The sequence below is a fragment of the Alligator sinensis genome, unplaced genomic scaffold (genome assembly GCF_000455745.1).
Source record: "Alligator sinensis unplaced genomic scaffold, ASM45574v1 scaffold465_1, whole genome shotgun sequence".
In the NCBI taxonomy this organism is placed as follows: domain Eukaryota; kingdom Metazoa; phylum Chordata; order Crocodylia; family Alligatoridae; genus Alligator; species Alligator sinensis.
The window spans coordinates 2,777,654-2,799,588 of NW_005841979.1; the positions used below are offsets into that span (position 1 = coordinate 2,777,654).

At 39.3% G+C, this 21,935-nt stretch overlaps 1 protein-coding gene across 1 annotated transcript in view; it reads right to left on the bottom strand.

Moving 5' to 3' along the window:
• Positions 1-274: 274 nt before the first annotated feature.
• Positions 275-21,935, bottom strand: part of ZDHHC17 (zinc finger DHHC-type containing 17) — a 111,589-nt gene continuing 89,928 nt past the window's right edge. Inside the window, exons 11-17 of the mRNA XM_006021117.3 lie at positions 16,785-16,909; positions 14,966-15,028; positions 11,595-11,688; positions 8,317-8,400; positions 7,772-7,929; positions 3,916-4,010; positions 275-3,455 (exon numbers count right to left, since the gene is read on the bottom strand). Coding sequence (XP_006021179.2) covers positions 3,317-3,455; positions 3,916-4,010; positions 7,772-7,929; positions 8,317-8,400; positions 11,595-11,688; positions 14,966-15,028; positions 16,785-16,909 — 758 coding nt within the window. The 3' untranslated portion in view covers positions 275-3,316. The remainder of the gene's footprint in view (positions 3,456-3,915; positions 4,011-7,771; positions 7,930-8,316; positions 8,401-11,594; positions 11,689-14,965; positions 15,029-16,784; positions 16,910-21,935) is intronic.

Below are 21,935 nucleotides of genomic sequence, written 5' to 3' on the forward strand. Positions count from 1 at the left end.
AACCACCTAAGAAATGACTCAGGAAAAGTGCTATAATAGGGTAAATATAAAACATTATGCTACATCATTATTTTCTTCAAAACATGGCATGAAGCAATTATATTCTAGTTTGTTCAAAATTATATCAGACACCTGGTGTTATGCTGCCCAGTACATGCAACTCCTGTTGAATCTCATCACAAGAACAATTCTCTTGAAGTAGTAGGAACTAGACAGATTGCTGAATAAGCAACTCAACTTGGGTTGTAATTTCACACTAAGACAAACAGTGCATCTAAGAGTCAATATTTATTTGATTAATAACTTACAAAAATTTGACAGATTTAATTTATGTAAGGAGAGCTAATTTATTAAACATTTACAGGTTTTTGTTCACAATGTAATACATCAAGATCCTGACAGTAGTAAAATAATACTTGGCACAGTTATAAATAAAGAGAACACAAAACCAAAATATCTATAGCTTAAGATGCAGTGATGCTGTTTTATGCATATGAATTCTCAAAAACAAAATCTGGTGGACACCGAAGGACACAGAAACCTGCAAAGCAGCAGCACATGTTTAGGGCCAAGACAAAAATTGCCATTTACTCAACCTATAATCAGATTACATGACTCTGATCTGTTCTTGGCCCAGATCAGCTTCAGTCAGTTTTGGAAGTGATGTAGTTTTGCTGCAATATGCAAACTGTAAAGCTTAATAGGTTACTTGGGAGGCAAATGCTGCATAGAAGACTCTTCCTATTCTGATGGTTCCAGATCCTAGTTTTAACTATTCCTCAAAACAATTAACTAACTCTTTGCATTGGAATTTCTGGTGTGCCCCAAATCCACAATATTTGTAAGTTAATTCTGAAGCAGTGAGTGTATTTTCTATTGGCCTTATTCTCAGACCTTAATTGAGCAAAACTCTCACTGGGGAGTTATGCTCAGTTATGGCCTGCAGAAGTCACTCCATATTATTACCAGATACTATTCCTTCCTTAACAAATATTTTTACATTAAATGCACACGGTACACACACTTAATGATAATTAATGGAGCAGCGCAACTCAAATGAATGTACGTTACACGCTGGAGTTTTCTACTGGTGGAAATGCAGTTAATAAAACATTTTAGTATTTCAGTTACATCAACTGACTCCAAACAGAAGTGGGAAAAGAGGTTTAAACAAAAGTGCAGAACATTTCATTTAAAAAATAAGTAACAAAATGTTAAAGTCCTGGCCATGCTTTTTCATGAAATTAAAATAATTAATAATTGGTGTAAATTTTGTTATTGTTAACAGTGTCATCATTGTAGTTCTAAATTCTGTGTCTGACAAGTTGGCCTTCGCCTCTTGCCACCCTTATACCTGACCCTTGTCCCCTCAAAAATAGTGTCAAAGATAACGTTGATTTTTTTCCAGTGTTAAACATTCAAGAACATGAATGTTGCATTTCTGTAAATCTTGATATCTGGTACTTACAAACTATGCATGTCTTGCGGTCAAAGAAACAGCTAGATAAAAAATGTCTACTTGCAAATACTGAACATCAACTATTTACAGTTTTGCTGCTCCTCTTACTAAGGCAAGGGGCGGGAAAACCACTAGATTGCTTTAATGCCTGTAATCTGCATATTACAGGGAACGCTAATTTTTCCAAGCATCAAACATGCAGTGAATTTGCAGGGTATAATGCCTATTAACAGCAATATTGAACATCACTAAAAGCTCATTAGATATCTTCTACACTTTTTGGTTGGATAAAATGAAATGAGCAGCTTTAAATATACTAACACACACTCACAAAGAGAAAACTATTTGATAAATTATTTATATATAGATACACATTCTTTACACTGGTCTATCATCTGCTTTCAAGTCCCCTTCCCAAACTCCCCTCACAGGTTTCTCGAACCACTATGTTGCTACAGCACTTAAAGAGAACTGATCAGAGTCTCATTCTCTCTGTAAACAATAGTTAAGGAAGCAGTGAATAATTCACCATGAATATATGAAAATGCTATAACAAAATCAGTGCATCATATTCAACAACAAAACCCCTTTGGAATGTGGTTTCAGATCATTCCTTACCTTTTGAACAAGCTTGTAGCAGAAAAACTTAACAGAAAGTTTCTACTTGATGACAACATCTTCTTTAGAAAGTTGAATTAGATTTTCTATTCATATGGGCTATTAACAGGGATCATGCTGTGCTTAGGCTTGGTTTTAATGTGCAAAAAAAAAAAAAAAAGCGTTTCAGTTCATTCACTATTACTACTTTTGCAATCTGGAATTTAAAACAATTAGAACATTTCTTTTATTAAAGGGAATTTGCATTCGTATCTTTGGTTCCCCCTTGGCAACTTCTCTTCAAATATACTACCTTTCCAGTCATTATACCATATATTACACTGGATTGCTCGTAATATTTAAACATAGCCATTTAATTAATTGGTTATATTACTACTCCAGAGATATCAAATTCATTTCCTCTTTATTTTTTAACTGAATATCTTATACTCTAGTATATATTGTGGTCTATATTTTAAGAGTATATCATGCACAAAGCAGGGCTTTAACTTCAACAAAAGACCTTTACTTGCTTGTGCAGCTGTTTATTTTCAGACTATACCACCTCAAAACAAGGTTATTACAAATATTTCACGGTACCAGAAACAAATGGCCCTAACAGCCAAAAGCCACACACTGTAGGAAACGTTTTTGTTAATATTATCTTCATGTGCCCCACCTCAGCAACTTAACACATTACAGTGGATCCCCAATAAAACCACATAATTTTAATCACAGTATTGAAATGCACATTTTTCAATGTACATAATACTATAGAAAATCTATATAAAAATCACATTACAGGAACTACAACGCAGCAATCTCACTGAAGTATGACTGCATCATGAAGTTTACTTTATGCTCTAGATTCCCATTCCAGTGGAAGTATCAGACAATGAAATGAAAACGTCTGTCCTGCACAACATAACTAAGTATGACAATACTTTAATAACCTCATGCTTCATTGTGAAATGTGTTAAATAAAAAAACAACAAATACCATGAATATGTGGTTGCAAATAATTCTCATGTTAAGAACTGTTAAAATCCCTTTTTGATCTTCCTCCTCTTCCTTTTCAGGATTGGCAGTTTTTTCTGTCCATTTTTATGTTTGTTAATAAAATTCTGATGAAGAGAAGGTACCATAAGATTCATCATTAGCCCTACATATAGCATGCTACTGTTCAAGGGATGTGGATTCGAGAGAGAAAAATTTTCAGGCACCACTCATATATGATATGCTCACAGGGTCAAGGTGGTGCTACACTAGCTGGTAGCCCGTTCCTGAAGTCTGGTCATATTCTATTGTATACTGCCTTGTCCAGTCCACAATTACAGGACGAAAAAGACCACAACATCTGAATTCAAAGAAGTCTATAATATTTCTTATACATCCATGGCTAAAAAACAAACAAACAAAGACAAGTTAGTGGCATCACAATTCAGCAAGCATCACACAAGGCTGTTTTGTCTGCTTCCAACTTTAACTCATCTTCTCACCAGCTTAGTGAAGTAGCAGCATATTCCTAAAATAATGATTTTTCTCTTTTCTTTACCAAGCACCTCTGCAAAAGATTAGACCCCCATTTTGGTCACAGTATACTTCTATGTAAAAGCACTGATGACTAGATTCACTTTAAATATTTACAGTAACTACTGGACCCCAAAGCAGATACACCGCTTTATGATGAAAACAGAAATCAAATTTAGGATTTAGGAACTGAAATTCTGCGATATAATCAGCATCTCAAAAACAATAGTCAGTGTTTTGCTATGTTGATTCAGTCAACTGTAAAGTCCACTTTGTGTGGATAATTAAGTGCATGAGAAATATATGTTTATACAGTCATACAAACTCACTTGAATGGACTTTCAATAGAAGTTGTTGTAACTTTAAAGTGCTTGTATCGTCTGGCATTCATCCTTTCATTTGTCGTGATGCCTAAACAAGATATCTAGAAATATGGGAAAAGAGTAAAACACTTAGTATATCTAAAATTTATTCTCACAGACCACAAGAGAAGGGCATGAAATATATTAGATTTGCTGCTTTATTGCCTTAATTTTGCCAGACAAATTAAGTGACTGTGAAAGGCTATGTACTAAACCTAAACATCTGAACCACTCATGTTATTTGGACTGAGAGCACAGCTGAACCAAACCAGGTTATAGTTTTTTTTGACCCTGAGAAGACATTTCTTCATATAATTTTGTCTAAATCACAAGAATTTTCTGTTCTTCAAAATACAAATTTTCTCAGCTGAGATTTTTTACAAAACCCATTACATTTAAGTACTGCAAAGAGATTTTTAAGAAAGCTCCCCAACTGCTTGGACCCACAAAAGAGCTACCTAGGGAAGACAAGTTACTCACAGACATTGCCAAGTGAAGCTGGTCAGCTGCTCTGGGATGTGTCCTGGCATGGTTGAACTGCTTCACTGGGCAAAATGCACACTGCCTGTTGTCCTGCAAGTTCAGTGTCCTGCAGGACAAGGCAACATATTCCCCACTTACAAAGATGCAACCCCAGAATCTCTGAGATGCATCTCTGAGAGCAGGGAACACATCACCTACTGTCCCACAAGATCCCAAGACTATCCAGAGTGTCTCTCTCAGTGGCTTTCCCTGCTTACAGAGACTCACCCCAGAGACGGCACCAGAATGAATTCAATACTCTAGTGTGGACCCAGGGCTGGGACCATGAATCACCTGACTGTCAATCCCAGCCCTGTGAGTACACCGGGGATTCAATGGGCTCCTGGAGAACCCAGGTAGGCACTCCTGGGGCTTCAGGAGCCCAATCCTGTGCGCCCTGGGAATGGGAATTCCTGGGGCACCCAAGATTGGGACTCTGCAGACCCAGGGATGTGTGCCCAGGACAGCTGGAGAGCATGGGCAGCTTGGAGCTGCCCATGCTTTCCCACCTTAAACCTCACAAATATTTGCTGCAATAAAGCAGCACAAATTGATACCACCAATGTCATGGCCACAAATTTGGGGCATTTGTGGCAAGACCAGAGACATGGAGGCAACACCTCAGTTAGATCATCTCAGCCAGGATGCCCCCAAGCACATCCTGTCCTCTTGTTCTCACCTTCAGTCCAAAACTGGAGATGTTCTGAAAAAAACAATCCAGTTGTGTAACCACCTGCCCCCCACCATCAAGCTTGCTGTCAAAACCTTGGTCTCCAATGTGCTTAAGAGTGGCTGCTAGGGAATACAGCTAAGTGAGTTTCGTGCCTGTGGGCAAGGGTAGGTGGGCAGGGTATGCTCAGGGATCAAGGTACACTGTTGTCATGGCACAGACATACCCCAAGTGTCTGTCACTGAGCTTACTCACTCATACCACTTCCAACACATCAGGGAGCTCCTCAAATAGAGACCAAGTTAGCATCTCTGAGAATAAATGCACAGGGGTTCTTTAAAGGCTTTTACCTTTCTACATAAATTACTATACTTTGTCTCAGACAGGTTTAATAATGTAGTTGTGATTTGATTTTTCTAGTTCCCCATGTTGTATTATCCTCTACCTTGTAAACAGTGTTCAGTGATGATGATTATGTATTCATCACATTTAGGGATACATCATTTCTCAGCTCTCCTCAGCAAGATTGGGGCTGGAGAATACATTAGAAAAATAAATATTTATACTGCTGTAACAGTCTGGTGGTTTACACTGGCTTGGCAACCGCACTGAGTAGAAGTGGTTACCCTGGCTCATTTGTCTTGGGCAGGAAATCCTGTTGGATGCTTTGTGGCACTAGTTCACAAGCATAAACTTGGAAGCTAAACTGGTGGTTTCTCTAAATCACAGCTACAGAAAAAGAAAGGAATAGACTGAGTTCCTTAAGTATTTTACCAAAAAGTTGGAGCATGAATCTTATTATCGAGATTTGTAGTCCTTACAAAGTAATGAAGGCTGTGAGGAGACTTTTGATGGGTTTTTTTTCTTTAGTCTTGGGAAAGAAAAGATAGCCTACTTTTTTAAAGAGGTTATTATAATGTAGTTCATTGTTTTGTTACATCTACAAAGCATTCTTCCACAGGCTTCAGTAATATATTTATTTAAACCTATATCTGCTACCAGTTGTAAATATCTGGCTGAATACTCTGTCAAATATTTGAGTAAGCTTTCTTTCTGTGGCTTTTATATGGACATATACTGGTCATGACATGGATACCACAATCAAATACTAACTTCACTGGAATGGCAGAGAAGAGACTACTGGAAATACAGATTCTATTCCCTCAAGATTATAACAAAATGTTTGCATCAATTTTAGACAAATCAGGGTCTTCTTCTCTCTCTCTTGATATAATATGGGGGAGGAGAGAGAGAGAGGTTATGCTTTTTGTTTGTTTTACATTAAAATATATTTCTAAAAGTTTTGAACCTGTTAATATTTTTTTATTTAGGGCATTCTTTCTATTCTCATATACAAAAGGTTATAAAGAAGTGCCCAGCTATTCATCATCACTGTTCCATTCATTATTTCAGACATCTTTATCATTCTTCTTTTTACTAGTTTTTGTTAAGTAATTTCTCCTTTTAAAAAAAAAATCATTCTCCCAACACAGAGCTACCTCTGCCCCAGGCCTCTGAACATTTTTAATGTCTCAGATTTTTCATTTCTGACAGGCCTTTTTCTAGACAAAGTGATCAGTGGTATGTCATTTCCAATTTTGCAGTTGATTTGATTTATATAATGACTATACTTCATAATAGCACATTGGCTGTATTCTCTTAAGATTTTACTTTGTTTCTGACTGAGCCTGCACATTACACAGAGCTCTTCATGAAACTTACGACTAGAAGTTAAACTCAGTGCGTACAAGAATTTTAATTTATTCTTTCTAATATGTGGTGCTTTGTATTTGATTATACTGAATTTAAACTATCATTAGACTGTCCAGTTGCATACTTCTATCAGTTTCCAAAAAGCCTTCATTTGTAGGCCGTCTCAAGTGCCTGACAACTATTCCAGTAAAGATGAAGTGCAGTGAACGTGACTGGTGAAAGATTATCAGGATGCAGCTGTTTCAGTTGCTTAAAAGGCAGCAAGAATTTGCCACAGGTATTCCCATGCATTGCAAAATAAAGTGAACAATTTTCAAAAGTGTTTAAGTGACTTAGATTCAACAAGTCTTATTTTGTATGGTGACTTAGGCACTAAGGAGTCCAAAGCCCCAAATTTTTAAAGGCGCTCAGCAGCTAAATACCTTTTCAAATCTAACCACAAAGCTAGTAAGGACTTAGGCTCAAGTTTCTAAACTACTTTTGGGAAGGGATGTAGATACTTCACAACATTTTTAATTAAGGTTATAAGCCAAGGTAATATTAACCAAAAGCAACTGAAGAAAGCTTTCTGCTAAATTTGGTTCTTTTACCTCTTCTCAAACAAATCTTTGGATAGCTGTTACAAGGAACCTAAAATACCCTTGATACCCTGATGATCCTTGCCAATCCTTCACACCTCTAAACAGTCTTGACTCTCAGTAACACTATTCTCCTCTTGCCCAGTATCATCGGGTTCCTTTCTGTGCTAACCAAGGTACCCTCCAAGACTGACAGAGAGACAACACAGTCAAGATCTCTATTCCACTTGTAAGCATATATCCTTTTTATGGTAATTTATTTGATACACTAGGAATGATTAATACTTCCAATACTCAGAGTTGACTTAAGAAGTAACTAAAATAAAAAGCTCTCTTATACCTGATACATCTGACACATGAGCAACACAGCCACCCACATGAAGTGAAAAACACTGTTTAGAAACATCCAAAACATCCAAGGTGAACAGGTGGCAATTTGTGTAATGTACGTCCAGAATCCATCTTTTGCATAACTAGTCTCACAATGGAATCCCCAGTCTAGAAGAAAAACAATATGGAAAGAAGAGAACTCATATCATATACTTATACAACAGCATGCCTGGTTAGAGCTGGTCAAAACGTTGACCAAATCTTGGATGAAATCTGAAATGGGGAAAAAAAACAGCAAAAATTTCACAATACGTCCCCACCCCTTTCCATCCAGCTGCAGTTAGAGTTCACAGGCATGATTATGACAATGACGAGTTAGTAAAAGGTCACAAAATAGTCAGAGACCATAACTGGAATTTTGAACTTAACATGCCTTATTTTACATCTAAATTGGGCAGTTCTAGACATAGCTCAGTTTCAGTATGTATAAAAAAGTCCTCTGACAGTGCAAAAACTCATACTAGACGCTAAATGTAGTACTTAAAAATTACTCACAAGAAATACACCCATAGATCATCCAGCAGATCATAAAAAGCAAAAAGAATAGGTATCCCATGAAATAGCGATGGTTCCCTGCCCCTATAAACAGAAATAACAGTAATCAATTTGCTCTATCTTGAGAAAAAGTCAGTAATATGAGAAGGTTGATTTGCATGAGAATTCATTGCTTAAATAATGTTAAAGAAAAGTTTAAGAAACATTATTCTCCATAGTCTGTTAAGGTTACATGGCTTCAAAGAAGCTTGAGAAAGAGTCTCTCTATCTCAGAAATTATGCACTCTCTCAATAGCATAAAATAGTTCCTATGGATTTTGATTCTTTGATACAGATTGCACTTTGTTTTTTTCTGTTTTTAACATGAAAGACAGAAATGTGAAACTTAAAACAAAATTCAAGCTTTCTTTTGACAATTTAAGGTAAATAATTTTGCCTTCAGCTGCTCGAGAAACCCATTAAAATAAAATACTATAGATGATGGCTAGGGAGTTAATCAACAAAACCAGCTGATTAAACTGATTAATGAGATGAGAAAAGCTGCGATTACTAAAACAAAGGTGACTGTCAAATGTATAACAATAGCTGATCAGCACAACATCTAACGTCCTTACACTGTACATCCAACAAGCAGACACAGATATGATCATCTGCTACAGAAGATATTGGTGTCAGAATTCAATCAGCCGAGTATTTAGTTGGTCATTTGTCAAATATTTTCTCTATTAAGCAAGAGCCTCTCCTAGTTGCAAAAAAAGTTCCAAGTACCACGATGAATAAACAAATAGGACAGAAGCAGAAAACCCAACTACACAATTCAAGATAGACTAAGCACAAGAGATGCCTCTCTGCTTGAAAAAAAAAATCAAACATTTCCTTCAGATGTAACATACAGTGGCCACATACATTCAGTTTCTATCAGGAGAACTGCCATTTTCCCCAGTATAAACCAAAAGTTTACAAACATTCATGCTTTCTCTCCTGGACCGAAAATAAAGATGCAGTAAACAAAAAAAAAAAGCTAACTGCAACCAAGGAGAAGTTGGTTCCAGGAAAATAATTCCTGGGAGAATGAATGCTTGTACAACCCTTTCCCAACATGATTCCTCCTGGGGACCACTGGTCACCCAGGTCTGGAGAAGACATGGTGGGAAAACCAGCCACCAGTTGCTCCCCACCAGTTTCTCACAATCCAGAAACTCCAGCATGAGAAGTGGGCAGAAGTTCTCCAGCATGAGATGTTCTACACTGCCCTGCCCTAGTGGGAACCAGAGACAGCAATGCTGCCTACTTCTCACACCACTGTTCCCAAAGTGAGAAATAGATTGGAGGCTTTTCCAATATGCTCCCCTACCTTCCCTGAAAGGTCCATGGCAATGGAAGCAGCAGCCATTGCTCCCTGCAGTCCCTCGTTGCAGAAAGAGGTGGGGAGCCTTACCAGTCCCACCAGCTTCCCCTTGCCCACTAGAGAGATAGTGGCAGCGATTTAAAAGCCAGTCTCGGGGACAGCACTGGTTTTAAATTGCTGCCACCATCACCCAGCTGGAAGCCAATGGAGCTGGGGCCCGGGCTCAAGGAGGTTCTGCCTGGGGTAGCAGGAGCAGCCGGAGGATGAACATCTATATGCTCCATCTCCTGGAGAGTTTTATACCACTGGAAATTTCTGAGAAATTTCCAACAGCAGAACTTAACTTCTGTTTGCAGCCACTTCAATATTTTTCTTTATCAGTAAGAGTAGCAGGGTAGAAAGCACCCCAAGCGTTATGCTTCAAGTGCTATTTTTGTTTTTAAAATGTTGCAACTTCAATCTGCAGGCACTAAAGGCAGATGTTCTTCCCCTAGTAACATCCAGGGGATTCCAGTGACTGTAGACCAAATGTGCCCTTTATGATGTACAAATTTATTCTCGGTGTTCAAATATATGCAACTTCAATGACAGACAGAGATTAATAAATTGCAAATGAAAGCAAAATTATAGCCCATTCATGGTTACAAGGGGACTATACAAGAGAAGTAGTTAAAACCTCATTCCTTCTGTCACAAACTAGACTGGCCAAAACATGGAGGAATAGCCTAGAGAATCACCTGATACTGGCAGAGATATGCCATCTTAAAAAGGATTCTAAAAATGTGCGCCTCTAAAACTGGCACTTACGGGTGGTGCCCTGCTCACTCATCCCTAAACGGTTCACATCCTGGAGTTACCATATTCTACTTCTCACTGTCTACCACACTGCTGGTCTAACGAATTTGTCACCAAGTCAGACAGCGGTGTGATAGCATTTCTAACACCTCTCCCTATTAAGCACCTGAGCACTGAATATTTACAATATACTATTTCAGATAAAAAAACCCAACAGAGAATTTAACTAGATGGGTAACCATCTTGATCTACAGTAAAATCTCTGTTATCCGGCATCCCTGGGGTAAGGGGACTGCCGGCTATCTGAAAACCCCCGGCAGGACGGTGGAGTGGGGGATGGGAAGGGTGTGGTGGCAGCTGCCCACGGAGAGGCAGCAGCACAGGATGGTGGGTGGTGGTAGCTGCTGCTGCGTGCAAGCTTTCCCCTGCGGCCCCCCACCCACCCGCGTCCAACTGACCAGCCAGAAATTCTGGTTACTGGAATTTCCAGTTAGTTAAATGTCGGATAGCGGAGATTTTACTATACTTAGCAATAGCAAAGAAATAACTGAGTACTGCTGCATAGCTCCTTCACATATTTTGCTCTGAATTCTCTTGTTACCTACACTTGAATTTTCTAGTACTTATTTCAAAACGTCATAAAATGGAAGGTCTAGTCAGCATTGTAGTTAGTATATGCACTCTTCCTTTTTGAAAGAAATTTAAAGGCTGCAATTACGATAACTCACTGGAAATGCAATTGAAATACAAATTCTTTCATAAGAATTCATTTTTAACAAAAATACCAATTATGAGGTATTATAATTATTACAAAAATGAAATGTTAAAAAAATTCATACGGTTGAAAGCAACTGACTTAGAAGCAAAGAAAAATAGTTACATACGGACTGATAGGAGAGAGCAGAACTATGAGTAATGTAATGAATCAGAGTAGAAGAAAAGTTAAGTTGAATATCAAAATGCTTTTCTTGATTTTAAAGGCCTCAAAAATCTCCCTCAGATAAATGACAGAAAACAAATTAACAGGATGATTTCAAATAAGATGAATATGTTGTAGGGAACAATTCTGCACTGAGAAAAAAAACTAGTCTTTTCCCTCTTTATTTATGATTCTGTATTTCAGCAAACAACTTACCTACACAGTTACCCACCCATGGGCAATGATGATCAAACTTGGCTATACATCGATTGCATACACCACAATGTTTGGACCTCACTGGCTTCCGTATCTGACAGAAAGATATTAACACTTGATTATAAAAGATGTCTGGTGAAGTATGACATTTACAATTGTGAAAAAGAATTGTACAGACATGTTAAAATACTTTTGGTGTTCTTTCTTAGATACAGAACAACAGGAATTTGAAAGTCTACTGCCCATTTAAAACTGCATTAAGCCAAGCCTGTCCAACAGGCAGCCTGTAGACTGCATGCTACCCCTGAGTAGTTTTTCTAGTCATACACAATAAAGCTTTCTAAATGCTTCAGATCTCACAATTTTGGTAGCAATATCAGTTCATTTCAGTTATTTATCACTGATAAAGCATCACAATTAGGACTATATAATTAACCACTGCATCATAAAAGCTTGTATTAGTATATTTTGATACTCTAAGCATATATCTAGGGGAGATTTACTTTGTACTATAGAAAGTTTTAGAGAACTTTATAAAGAAATGATCATTCAAATTGTGGTATTGTCCACGTAGACCAACAAAATAGTGTCCTTCATGGCTAACTTTGTGTACAGGAGTAGGTATATTACTGAAATTATGTTTTAGAAAATCCATTTAAGTTTCATAAAAGTTCTAGAAGTACTATGGATTTTTGGAACTAATAAGATTTTTAGTAATTAAATAAACAAAGTCAGATAAAACCAATCTGAATCAAGTGATCATGCTTGCTGAAAATAATAATATATTTTTAAACTGTTATGATGTAACAGAACTGGAAGGTGGAATTAATATCAGCATAAGCACTTCTTTATATGGCCTTCGGTGTATCAAAAATTTCTCAAGTACACGACAGGTGGGAGAGACTAAATGTTTGTATAAAACAGTTTTGTTAGAAGGATACCCACTTATAAGGATATGGTAATTCATCAGATCATTTTTAAAAAATAAAATATAGTATTGAAATAAAATGTGTTTTTGTATGTCTATCTTTGCAGCTTTTCACAAGCATCCTTCACAAATGATGTGTGTATTACAAATACAACTAAAACAAGAAAAGATGGGTGAGTGCAGAGCTGATTTGGACCTTTAACAAATGCCTTTCAAGGCTCTAGCAGACATTATGTTTTTATGGCCCAATTAACAGGTATCATGTCATAAATAGTAACCCTGATAGACGATGAGGGAATTAATGGTGCAACAAAAGGAAAGACCAGCCACAAAAATGTTCAACAAAATAAGCATCAAGTACAATAAGAACTCTGCTTATTTGAAATCAGGTTGCTTAGGTGCCGAAATGCAGATTACAATGCATAACGCTAGGCAGTAGGTTTCATGCATTGTCCAAGACTGCATTTTTGAACGTTCCCTAAAATAATTTAATCTTTTCAAACCACACATGTAGTAGACTGCCACAACAGGCATCAGGCAGGGTCCCTGCTATCTGCACTAGATAGGCAATAAATTGTTTCATTAACTGGGTGGCAATTACCTATATGGGTCTTTTAGAAACAGAATGGGTTTCTGCTACTTGGATCGAGTATTACTATTAAAATGGGGTTAATATAAGTGTCTGTGGGGGTGTCTATACATGCTGCTACATCACTACAGTGACATAGCATCCACGGTCAAGAACCATGTCACTGCAGCTACATCACCATAGCAATGCACTACCCCGTTATAGTGCATCACTACAGCAACATAGTGCCCAAAAATAAACATGTGCAGCTCACACAGCGCAGTATGGGCTGTTACTGCTGTTCAGTGCAGTATGGGCTGTTACGGTGCAGTAAGGCACCATAGCGACACATGTAGATGTGTCCTGTTTGTATCAAATCATACTGTATTAATGCAAAAACAAAAAGAATTGATGGTTTAAAAAAATTACTAAATAGTCTTACATCTAGTGGAAGGCAAAAGTGCCCTGTTGGCAGTCTTTATATTTGCTGATCACCTATTTAAAAGAACATTTAAAAAACAAAACAAAACAAAAACAAACACGTTTCACTGTGGAATTAAATTAACCAAAACTTGTTTCCTTGAAGCTAATGTCCATTTAAAAAAACTGCAGCAGGAACTACAAATGAGTTCAATAAATATGCTGCTACTCTTTCTTGGTTGGCAAACTTCTCTATGGAACCAAGATTTATTTCTTCATTTTTAAGTCCATAGTTTAATTTAATAAATGCATCTCACTTTTGAACATGTATATTAATTCTCAAAACCTGATTCTGACACTCAAAGGCCCACTGATTTCAATATAGCTCTGCTTGGATTGCTTCCTCAGTCTATTTGGACATTATGAATTAAAGGACTGAGATGAAAATTGGCAAAACCCCTACTCTATGGCATTCTGTTATCTCAGTCACAAATCTGTTTATTCTATGCCATTCTTTGATTTTACTCCTGGCATTAAATACCTAAGGATTTGATCTACAAAAAGAAATACCTAACAGCTTATTAATAAGGACAAATTTATGCAATGGCATAATCTAAAGAAGTCTTCATTTTATACTGCAAGGTGATTAACTTAAATGGTTATTCATATTGAATAGCACCAAAAATAATTCATAGGTATGTGGAAATAGCTAAACAAATTGATACTTTAGTTTATTATTGATTACAAAGTATGTTCTTCTACATAATTATAAATGCACAGGAGGTTGTTCAATTTAAAAAACTTCATAATAATTTTTCTTGCTTCTAAAAGGTATCATAATTAAACATTGCTTCTAAAATAACTGTAAGTGGGCCTGAAGTACAAAAAACCCCAGTCAGCCCCATAGATCCATAGTAAAATTATGTCAGCAGTGCACCGCACTGATGACATGGTAGAAGCAACCAGATTAATAATGTACTGATCTGCAACTGTCGAGAGAAGGGAAGGTTACAAAAGTGAAACCAGTAGATAAATGTTTTAGTTTAAGACCATTATAATACTAACGAAATATTTATCCACCACTTTTACCTACAGAATTCCATTTCTTTAGTTTTATTAAATGTTCACAGTTCAGTGAATTCAGATAGATTTGAATATATCCTCATTCTATTGTAGATATTCAAGAATTAACTCTAAAAACTGTAAATATTTCTACTCCTAAAACCTCTTTTTGGTCTGCAGAGCCTTAAGCAATATAAGCAAAAGATATAAGATATGAATACTATCAATCTAGGAGAAAGACAAATAAACCATTCTATAAATAACTTGTACAAATTGCATTCATGAGTAAATGAGAACTAACGATGGACTAAATTCTGCTTTGGAGGTACAATTGGAGGAAACTTAACACAGATTTACATTTCAATTTGTTAAAGATAAAAAAAAGCATACTACCAAACAGGTACTGCAGAATATACTGAGGTCCAGACTTCCTGTTTCTGCAAGTTCAACTATTGTCTTCAAAAGAAGCAGCAAAAATAAAGAAAATTAGTATTTAAACTTTTTAGACAGATGCCCTCTTAATTTCCAATATGGAAATATGATTTATTTCTTGGCTTCAGGCCTGAAGACATGGACCATCTCAGGCTATGCAACTCCTGTGTCATTGCAAAAGTGCGGTTTAAACCTCCTGAGTCTAACCAATACAAAATCCTGTATAGAAACTTTATTTCCTTGCAAAGTTACTGTATTTCAGTTTAGTTTAAACCCAGTATGCTCATGCTAAATAGATAAAACAAATTTATATCAAGTTCAGTATATTCATACATCTTTTAGCACTGGTTTAACTATACTGCGTCACTTATTTACTGAAACTAATACAACTCTACACATTAACAACGCTTTATACTGTCCTCCAGTCAAGAGTAGCAGGACTTACTAGTCAAAAAGCATCTTGAAAGGTATAAAGTATCCAAACCTCAAATCTGCATTTATGCATATAGATGCATTTATATGCATATATAAAAAAACCTCACTATTGAAAAAGGAAAGTAGTAATGAAAGGCATGATATGTTATACCCATCATGGATCATGTGACATATTAGATTTCAGTTACAACAGGGCTGTTCAACTCATGGCCCATTAGCCACGCAATCAGCAAGGTGTTAAACGGCTGCCCCTGGACTCCCTCCTGGGCACCACTCAGTTGCCCATTGTTTCAGCTGCTGCTGTCCTTGAAGCCTCCAGGCTCTGCCTTCCCCACTCCAGCTTGCATTTCCTGTCCCTACCCCTGGGGGCAGAATGGCACATCTGGGAAGCCTGGGGCTCTGGAATCCAGGCGTCCCCATGAGGCAGGGAAGCAAGCCTGCATGGTAGCAGGGGAAACCATGCAAAGAGTGGAGGGCAATAGGCTGGGGAAGGCCATGCAGTGGAGGGGCAAATATTTATTTACTTAAGTGTCTCCAAATTATTTCAATAGGACAACTTAAGTTTCTGTTTTATTTGGGGCCACAAGACAGCTCTAGCAAAATCTACTTAATTTACTTAGTCTTCTTGTCAGAATGGCATTTAAATTAGAATGCTAGGCCTGTTAGAATACCAGACAAGCAATCTGTATTGCTGAATCTACACATTCACCAACATAAAAACGAAACAAAACAAAACACAAAAACGATCTAACCAATCACCATCTCTTTCCATTGATTACACTAACACACATGAAAAATAGACTATCATTCCAGTTTTCTATGAAATGCATAAATGCAGATTTGAGACACTAGATTTGGATACCTTGCATCTTTGAACATAACTTTCTATTTTTAAATATACATTTTTATTCATGTTGTCAGTAGGAACTCTTGCTTTACATGCATAATACATTGTGGTTACAGTAATTTGGTGCAGTCTTTACTTAAAGAGTACTTGGAAAAAAAAATTAAAGAATTAAAAAAAATCAGATGTCACTGGTCTCACAATTAAGTGCCTTTTGTTGTCATTTCAACCTCACTTCATTCCCAAATCTACACAAATGAAGGTTGCAATTTTATTTTGTTACCAGAATATCCTGTTTAGACTATTTAGATCTTCAGTCTTTGCAAATATGTAAGATATTTTTTAAAAAACATATACAGAAAAATGCTTTACATAGCTAGGCTTTTGGTTGCATGGTAATTTGCTGCTATTCCCCTGTTTAAGAACACAGATGAGCCATCCTTGAAAGCGGTCATGCCATTTTTTCCTCTCATCCTAAAAATGTAAGTACCATTTTTTTACCTTTTTCTTTTGTTCTTCTGTGGCTTTTATTATTCCTGGGTCTGATTTCCAGGATTTTCCAAAATTGTAGAAAAGTGCAACACTATTGACAAGGAATGGAAGATGTATAAAGAGAAAACTGAGATGTGTTTGAAGTCAAGGAACCTCAAGTTTAAAATGAAAATCTCTTTCAGAAGATCAAATTGAGACACATTACTAACATGTGTCCACCTGAAAACAACCTACATTTTTTTTAAAAGTTGCTACAAGCCAAAATAATGCTTCAAATAAACAAAGACATCTGACAATGACATTTTTTCCCATACTTGATTTTTTCTGTAGCTAATTCACTTGAAGTTCTTAGAAAGTTTGCTGTTTAATTTTTATAATGAGTTACACTTCTAAATGTGAATGATTAGAGTTCAGCATTTCTAAATGTACTACTGCTATAATGCCATAAAACATATCTTTTAGAGACTGTTTCCTGTTTTCACAGCAAACATCCACAGGATCTATTTATAGCTTAGGTCTGCTATATCTTTTCACTAGCTTGCAATTCCAGTTACATTACCAAAAGCAATGCTTCTAACCATAGAGGGGATTGTCTAACAAAGAATGAGGTTAAATGGTAGTAATCCCTCAACCTCTGCTTATTTCCAAAGTGGAGGGAGTGTTTTGAAACACCCTTCTTAAAGGATACCTATATTTTAGACCAGTTTAACTTAGCTGATATTATTATTATTATTATTATTATTTTTTTTTTTTTTTTTACACACACGTAAGCAACCCTCCCTGCACCCTTACAGAACACTCTTATAGTTCCTGAAAATGTTTATAAATTTAATTCCCATATAAATAGAGGAAATAACTATGAGTTTTCAAATGAGATTATGCCAATACTAAGGACTTCTGCCAATACAGTTCTGCTGGTCAGGCATGATCCCTGGTTGACACAGCTGTGCCAGCAATGTCGCCAATACAGGGATGTTTAAATTGGTAAAAAGACGTTTTAATGTAAACCACCTACACTTATCACAGGAGGACCTCAACAGTACCATTTGCTGGTATTCTTAAAAACGCAAAGAACTTCTGTTGTAGATACTACTCTATTTTCTTACCTACAACTTGCACCTTCCCCACCCCTCCCAATCAGCCCCCACAAGTCTGGATGTGTTTTAAGCAGGGAAGCTGTTTACTTCACTGGAAAAGGAGCACTCTTGGAGATACCGTACAGGTCATACAGCTTCCACCTGCTCAGCAAAATGAAGGAAAAGCATCTTGGGATGACTCTCTCACAGCCTTAGCTATTGACTGAACAGCACAGCTTGTGCCCAAAGCAGTAAACGAACTGCTGGTAGCATTTTAATCCGGCTATGATGTGGAAACAATTTATTTACAGGAACCTATATAAAACACTACATACAGTTAAGAACTACCAGTCTTGTTACTGCCCTGGGTCTTAGCCTTCTGTGACAAAGTCCTCGTGAGAACACAGTGGGCACATGCACACCTGCAGGCCTGTGCCCATGCGCTTGCAGCAGCTCGAATAACAGAGGCACAAATTTGTGCCGGAGATTTGTGCTTCAGCACACATACCTGAACATCCACTTTGGTGTGGGGCAAATCGTGCCACTTTGGGCAAACTGACCCTGCCTGGCTCCTCCTGGATATTCAGCCTGGGGGAGCTCTGTGCTGATGCCAGCAGTATAAAAACCTGCCCTGGTGAGCAACTCAGGGCTACTTGCCCTCAGGAGCTTCTGAGGCCCAGGCAGCTGGTATCTGAGGACACTAGCCCCCTGTGCTAGCTGGACTGCTGAAGCAGCCCTAATCTGGAGTGGCCCCTGCACCCTCTGCCCACTGCAGCAGTCTGGCAGTGGGGACTGCTGTCTGACTGCGACCTGCTGCAGCATCCGCCCCCTTGGACCTGTGGCCCCATGGCTAAGTGTGCTAGACCCAGATGGGGACAGCACAGCTGCCTGGAGAGCCTCCTGCACCTCTAGGCCAGCTGCCATTGGGCTGTGCCTGTATAGTTGGCCTTTGGGCAGCACTGCTGTCATGTCTCCTGGTGTCCCTGCTCTGCCATCTGGGCAGCTATTGCCCAGATGTGCTCCTTGTGGTGGCCTGGTTTGAACTGTCAAAGCATGTTCCTCCGGCCCTACATGGCCAGGAGGTCAGCTACATCATCTGCCCTCCAGTTGAGTCCCCAGTGCAGACCCTGGGCAGTCTCCTCTGCCTTGGTCCCAACACTTGCCTCACCAGCAGGGATCCTGGTGTTTCATTTAAAAATTGCAAATTCTCTGATAAACCCAAATTCTCTCATTAAAATAGCCAAAATCTGTGTTCTTCCACGATTAAAATGAAATGCCACTATATATAAAGAGATCAGTTCAGCAATGTTTTACTGACATATTTACAAGTTTAAAACCATTTGGAAGCCTACCAGTGCCTCTATTATCATAATAAAACAAATTGTAAACAGCTATACACTTTGGGGTTTGCTACACACACACACACACACACACACAGCATAGACAAGTCACAGCTGCGCCTGCCCCCTTTGCTCATCAGGATGTGCAGTGCTGAGCAGCACTGATATACCAGTGCCCTGCCTATGCCCTTGCCCCTCTTTCCCAATCCCCCTGGAGTGCCCCTTGCTCCTGACCCGCAGTCCCTGCCTGCTCCCATTAGCTCCCTCTTGGCCACAGCTCCATCCCAGCACCAAGACATAGGTCCAGCTGCAGCTGTACCACCAGCTGCTTTGTGGCTCTGAGTGGTGCGAGCCCTTGCTGTTCTGCTCCCTGTGCCCAGGTCCCAGCCATCTCCACGTCTTTCCAGGAAAGACCTCGAATGGGGCTCAGGGCAAGCCCCTTCCCTTCCAAGCTGGCCTCCACAGACTGCACTAGGAAGGAGGGGGGCTCTAAGCCCAGCTCTGGTGGCCTCTCCTACCCGCTCTCCCCCACTCCCAACCCCAACCCCCATCTCTCACACACCACCTTGCTGCCACCTCCACCCCTCCCCACAGCCCATCACACCCCCCCACACAGGCTGGGGCCCCATATCCCAGCAACAGTGTGGGCATGGGACAGGGCTGCAGTGTGGCTGTTGTCCCTGCAGCCATTGCTCCTGCCAACAGGTCCTGTCCTCTCTGGCAGCTGTGCACGCAGGGTGTGAGACGTGTGGGGGGATACAGGGTTTGGAGGGAAGGGATGTGGGAGTTGTGGGGGTGTGGGCAGATTGTGGGAGAATTTGTGGGTGTGGGGAGAGGGGGGGGGAAACTGTGCGAGGATGGGAGGGACTGCCTAGGAGGGGTGGGTCCCTAGTCCGCCCCCCACACAGTGCACAGCCTCCTGAAGCAGCAGCGGCTGCCAGGACACTCATGACTGCTCCTGGCAGAGACCCCCAACAGCACAGGGCTGCCTCAGACCAGCAGCTGCACATGGCACCGGCCTGGCCCATGCAACCTTGGACAGAACTGGGCTGGCTCCTGACATCACTCGTGATTTCTGGCATTGCACACAGGGGCCGTGCAGCCTCAAGCTGGGCTTGGTCCTGTCTCCATGTGCCCTGTGCACCATTGGGTCGGGCTGGCTCCACGTAGGCAGGACCCGGCCCAGTATGAGGGCGCATGGCCTCTGCATGCGGCACCGGAAGCTATGGATGACAGCAGGAGCTGAGTTGGTTCTGTCCGAGGACACATGGGCCGGTGTCATGTGCAGCTGCTGGTCTGAGGTGGCGCCACACTGCCGGGGGTCTCTGCCAGAAGCAGACATAAGTGCCCCGACGGCTGGTGCTGCAGGGGTGGAACTGTGCACTGTGCAGGGGGGCAGGTGGGGACCCACCCCACCCAAGCAGTCCCTCCACCGTCACATCACTACTTACCTGGGAGAGCACCTGGGTCCACGCCACTGCTGCAGCCATTACCCATTCCTATATTGCCTCAGCACCCTGAGACAGCGTGCTGGAGCAGCAGGGGAAGGAGGCAGGAATAGATATGCTCTGGCCAGATGCCAGAGTGTCTCTTTGGAGGACCCAGCTTCTCGTTGCCTTAGGGCATGCTCCAGGAGCATGCACCACTTTTTCCTCCAGAGTGTTTTTTGTATATATTGGGATTTCCCATTATCAGAATTAGAGCCTGCGCTGCAAACATGCAGCGGGGAACAATTTTTCATTCCTAGCGTACCTCTTGCAACATTTCAAACTGCCCCAACAGGCATGTGCTCGCTCGTCTGGACGTGGCTAGTATGTCCAACAGGACTTGCTCTATGTCGCACAGTTGGCCATACATAACCCTTGAAATATTTTTTCTACATTCTGCCTTTCAGAAACAAGCTGCGTGTTTTATCTGGGGGCATGTTGTAGCGAGAAAATATTGTATTCTATAGTCACAATATACCCGAGTAATTTTACGTGCACAGACTTCAGCAGTGATCGGGACCAACTTGGTAACTAAAGTTTGTCACACATGTAAATGTTTGTAACATAAGGCCTCAAATATGGATTGATAAAGTTTTGCTAGGTAACAGATACTATAGGATGCATCTTGAGATTTTTTGCTCTGACCATGCATAAAATTCTGGTTATAGAGATTTAAAATATAAAAAAGTTACATATACAAATATTATGAACTATCAGATTTTGGAACATCACAAGATCATGAATGCTGGGCAGCTTTACTTCCTTAGGAAAAATATAAGCAAGTAATTAAAAAAGTAGAATTACCTAAAACGTTTTACATTATTTATTAACAAATCTGTACAGAATACAGACAAATTTACCAAATGAAAACAGAAAAAAAAAATATGGTATAGTCTGATCGTCATTCATCCTACAATTCCCTTCCACCATTATGGCATAGTGAAGCAACCTTAAAGTGAATGTAAACCTAATGAAGGTTCTCTATACTGCTTGAGTAGGGTAAGTGAGAATGAAGTCCACAGTATTGAAACATCTTGTTAAGGTAAAGGATATTTTGTTAATTCTACATTTTTCTTCTCGAACTACTACTGTAATCTAATATTTTTTAGGGATTCCCCCTTCTGGAAGGAGAAAGTAGCTTTAAATGATTTTCCTTGAAAAAGTTGGTACTACAAAATAATTTTTAATATGGTAGTCTCTTAACATTTTAAGCAACTAACAGCTAATTAATCTTTAATTTAACAAATTGTTCAGCAG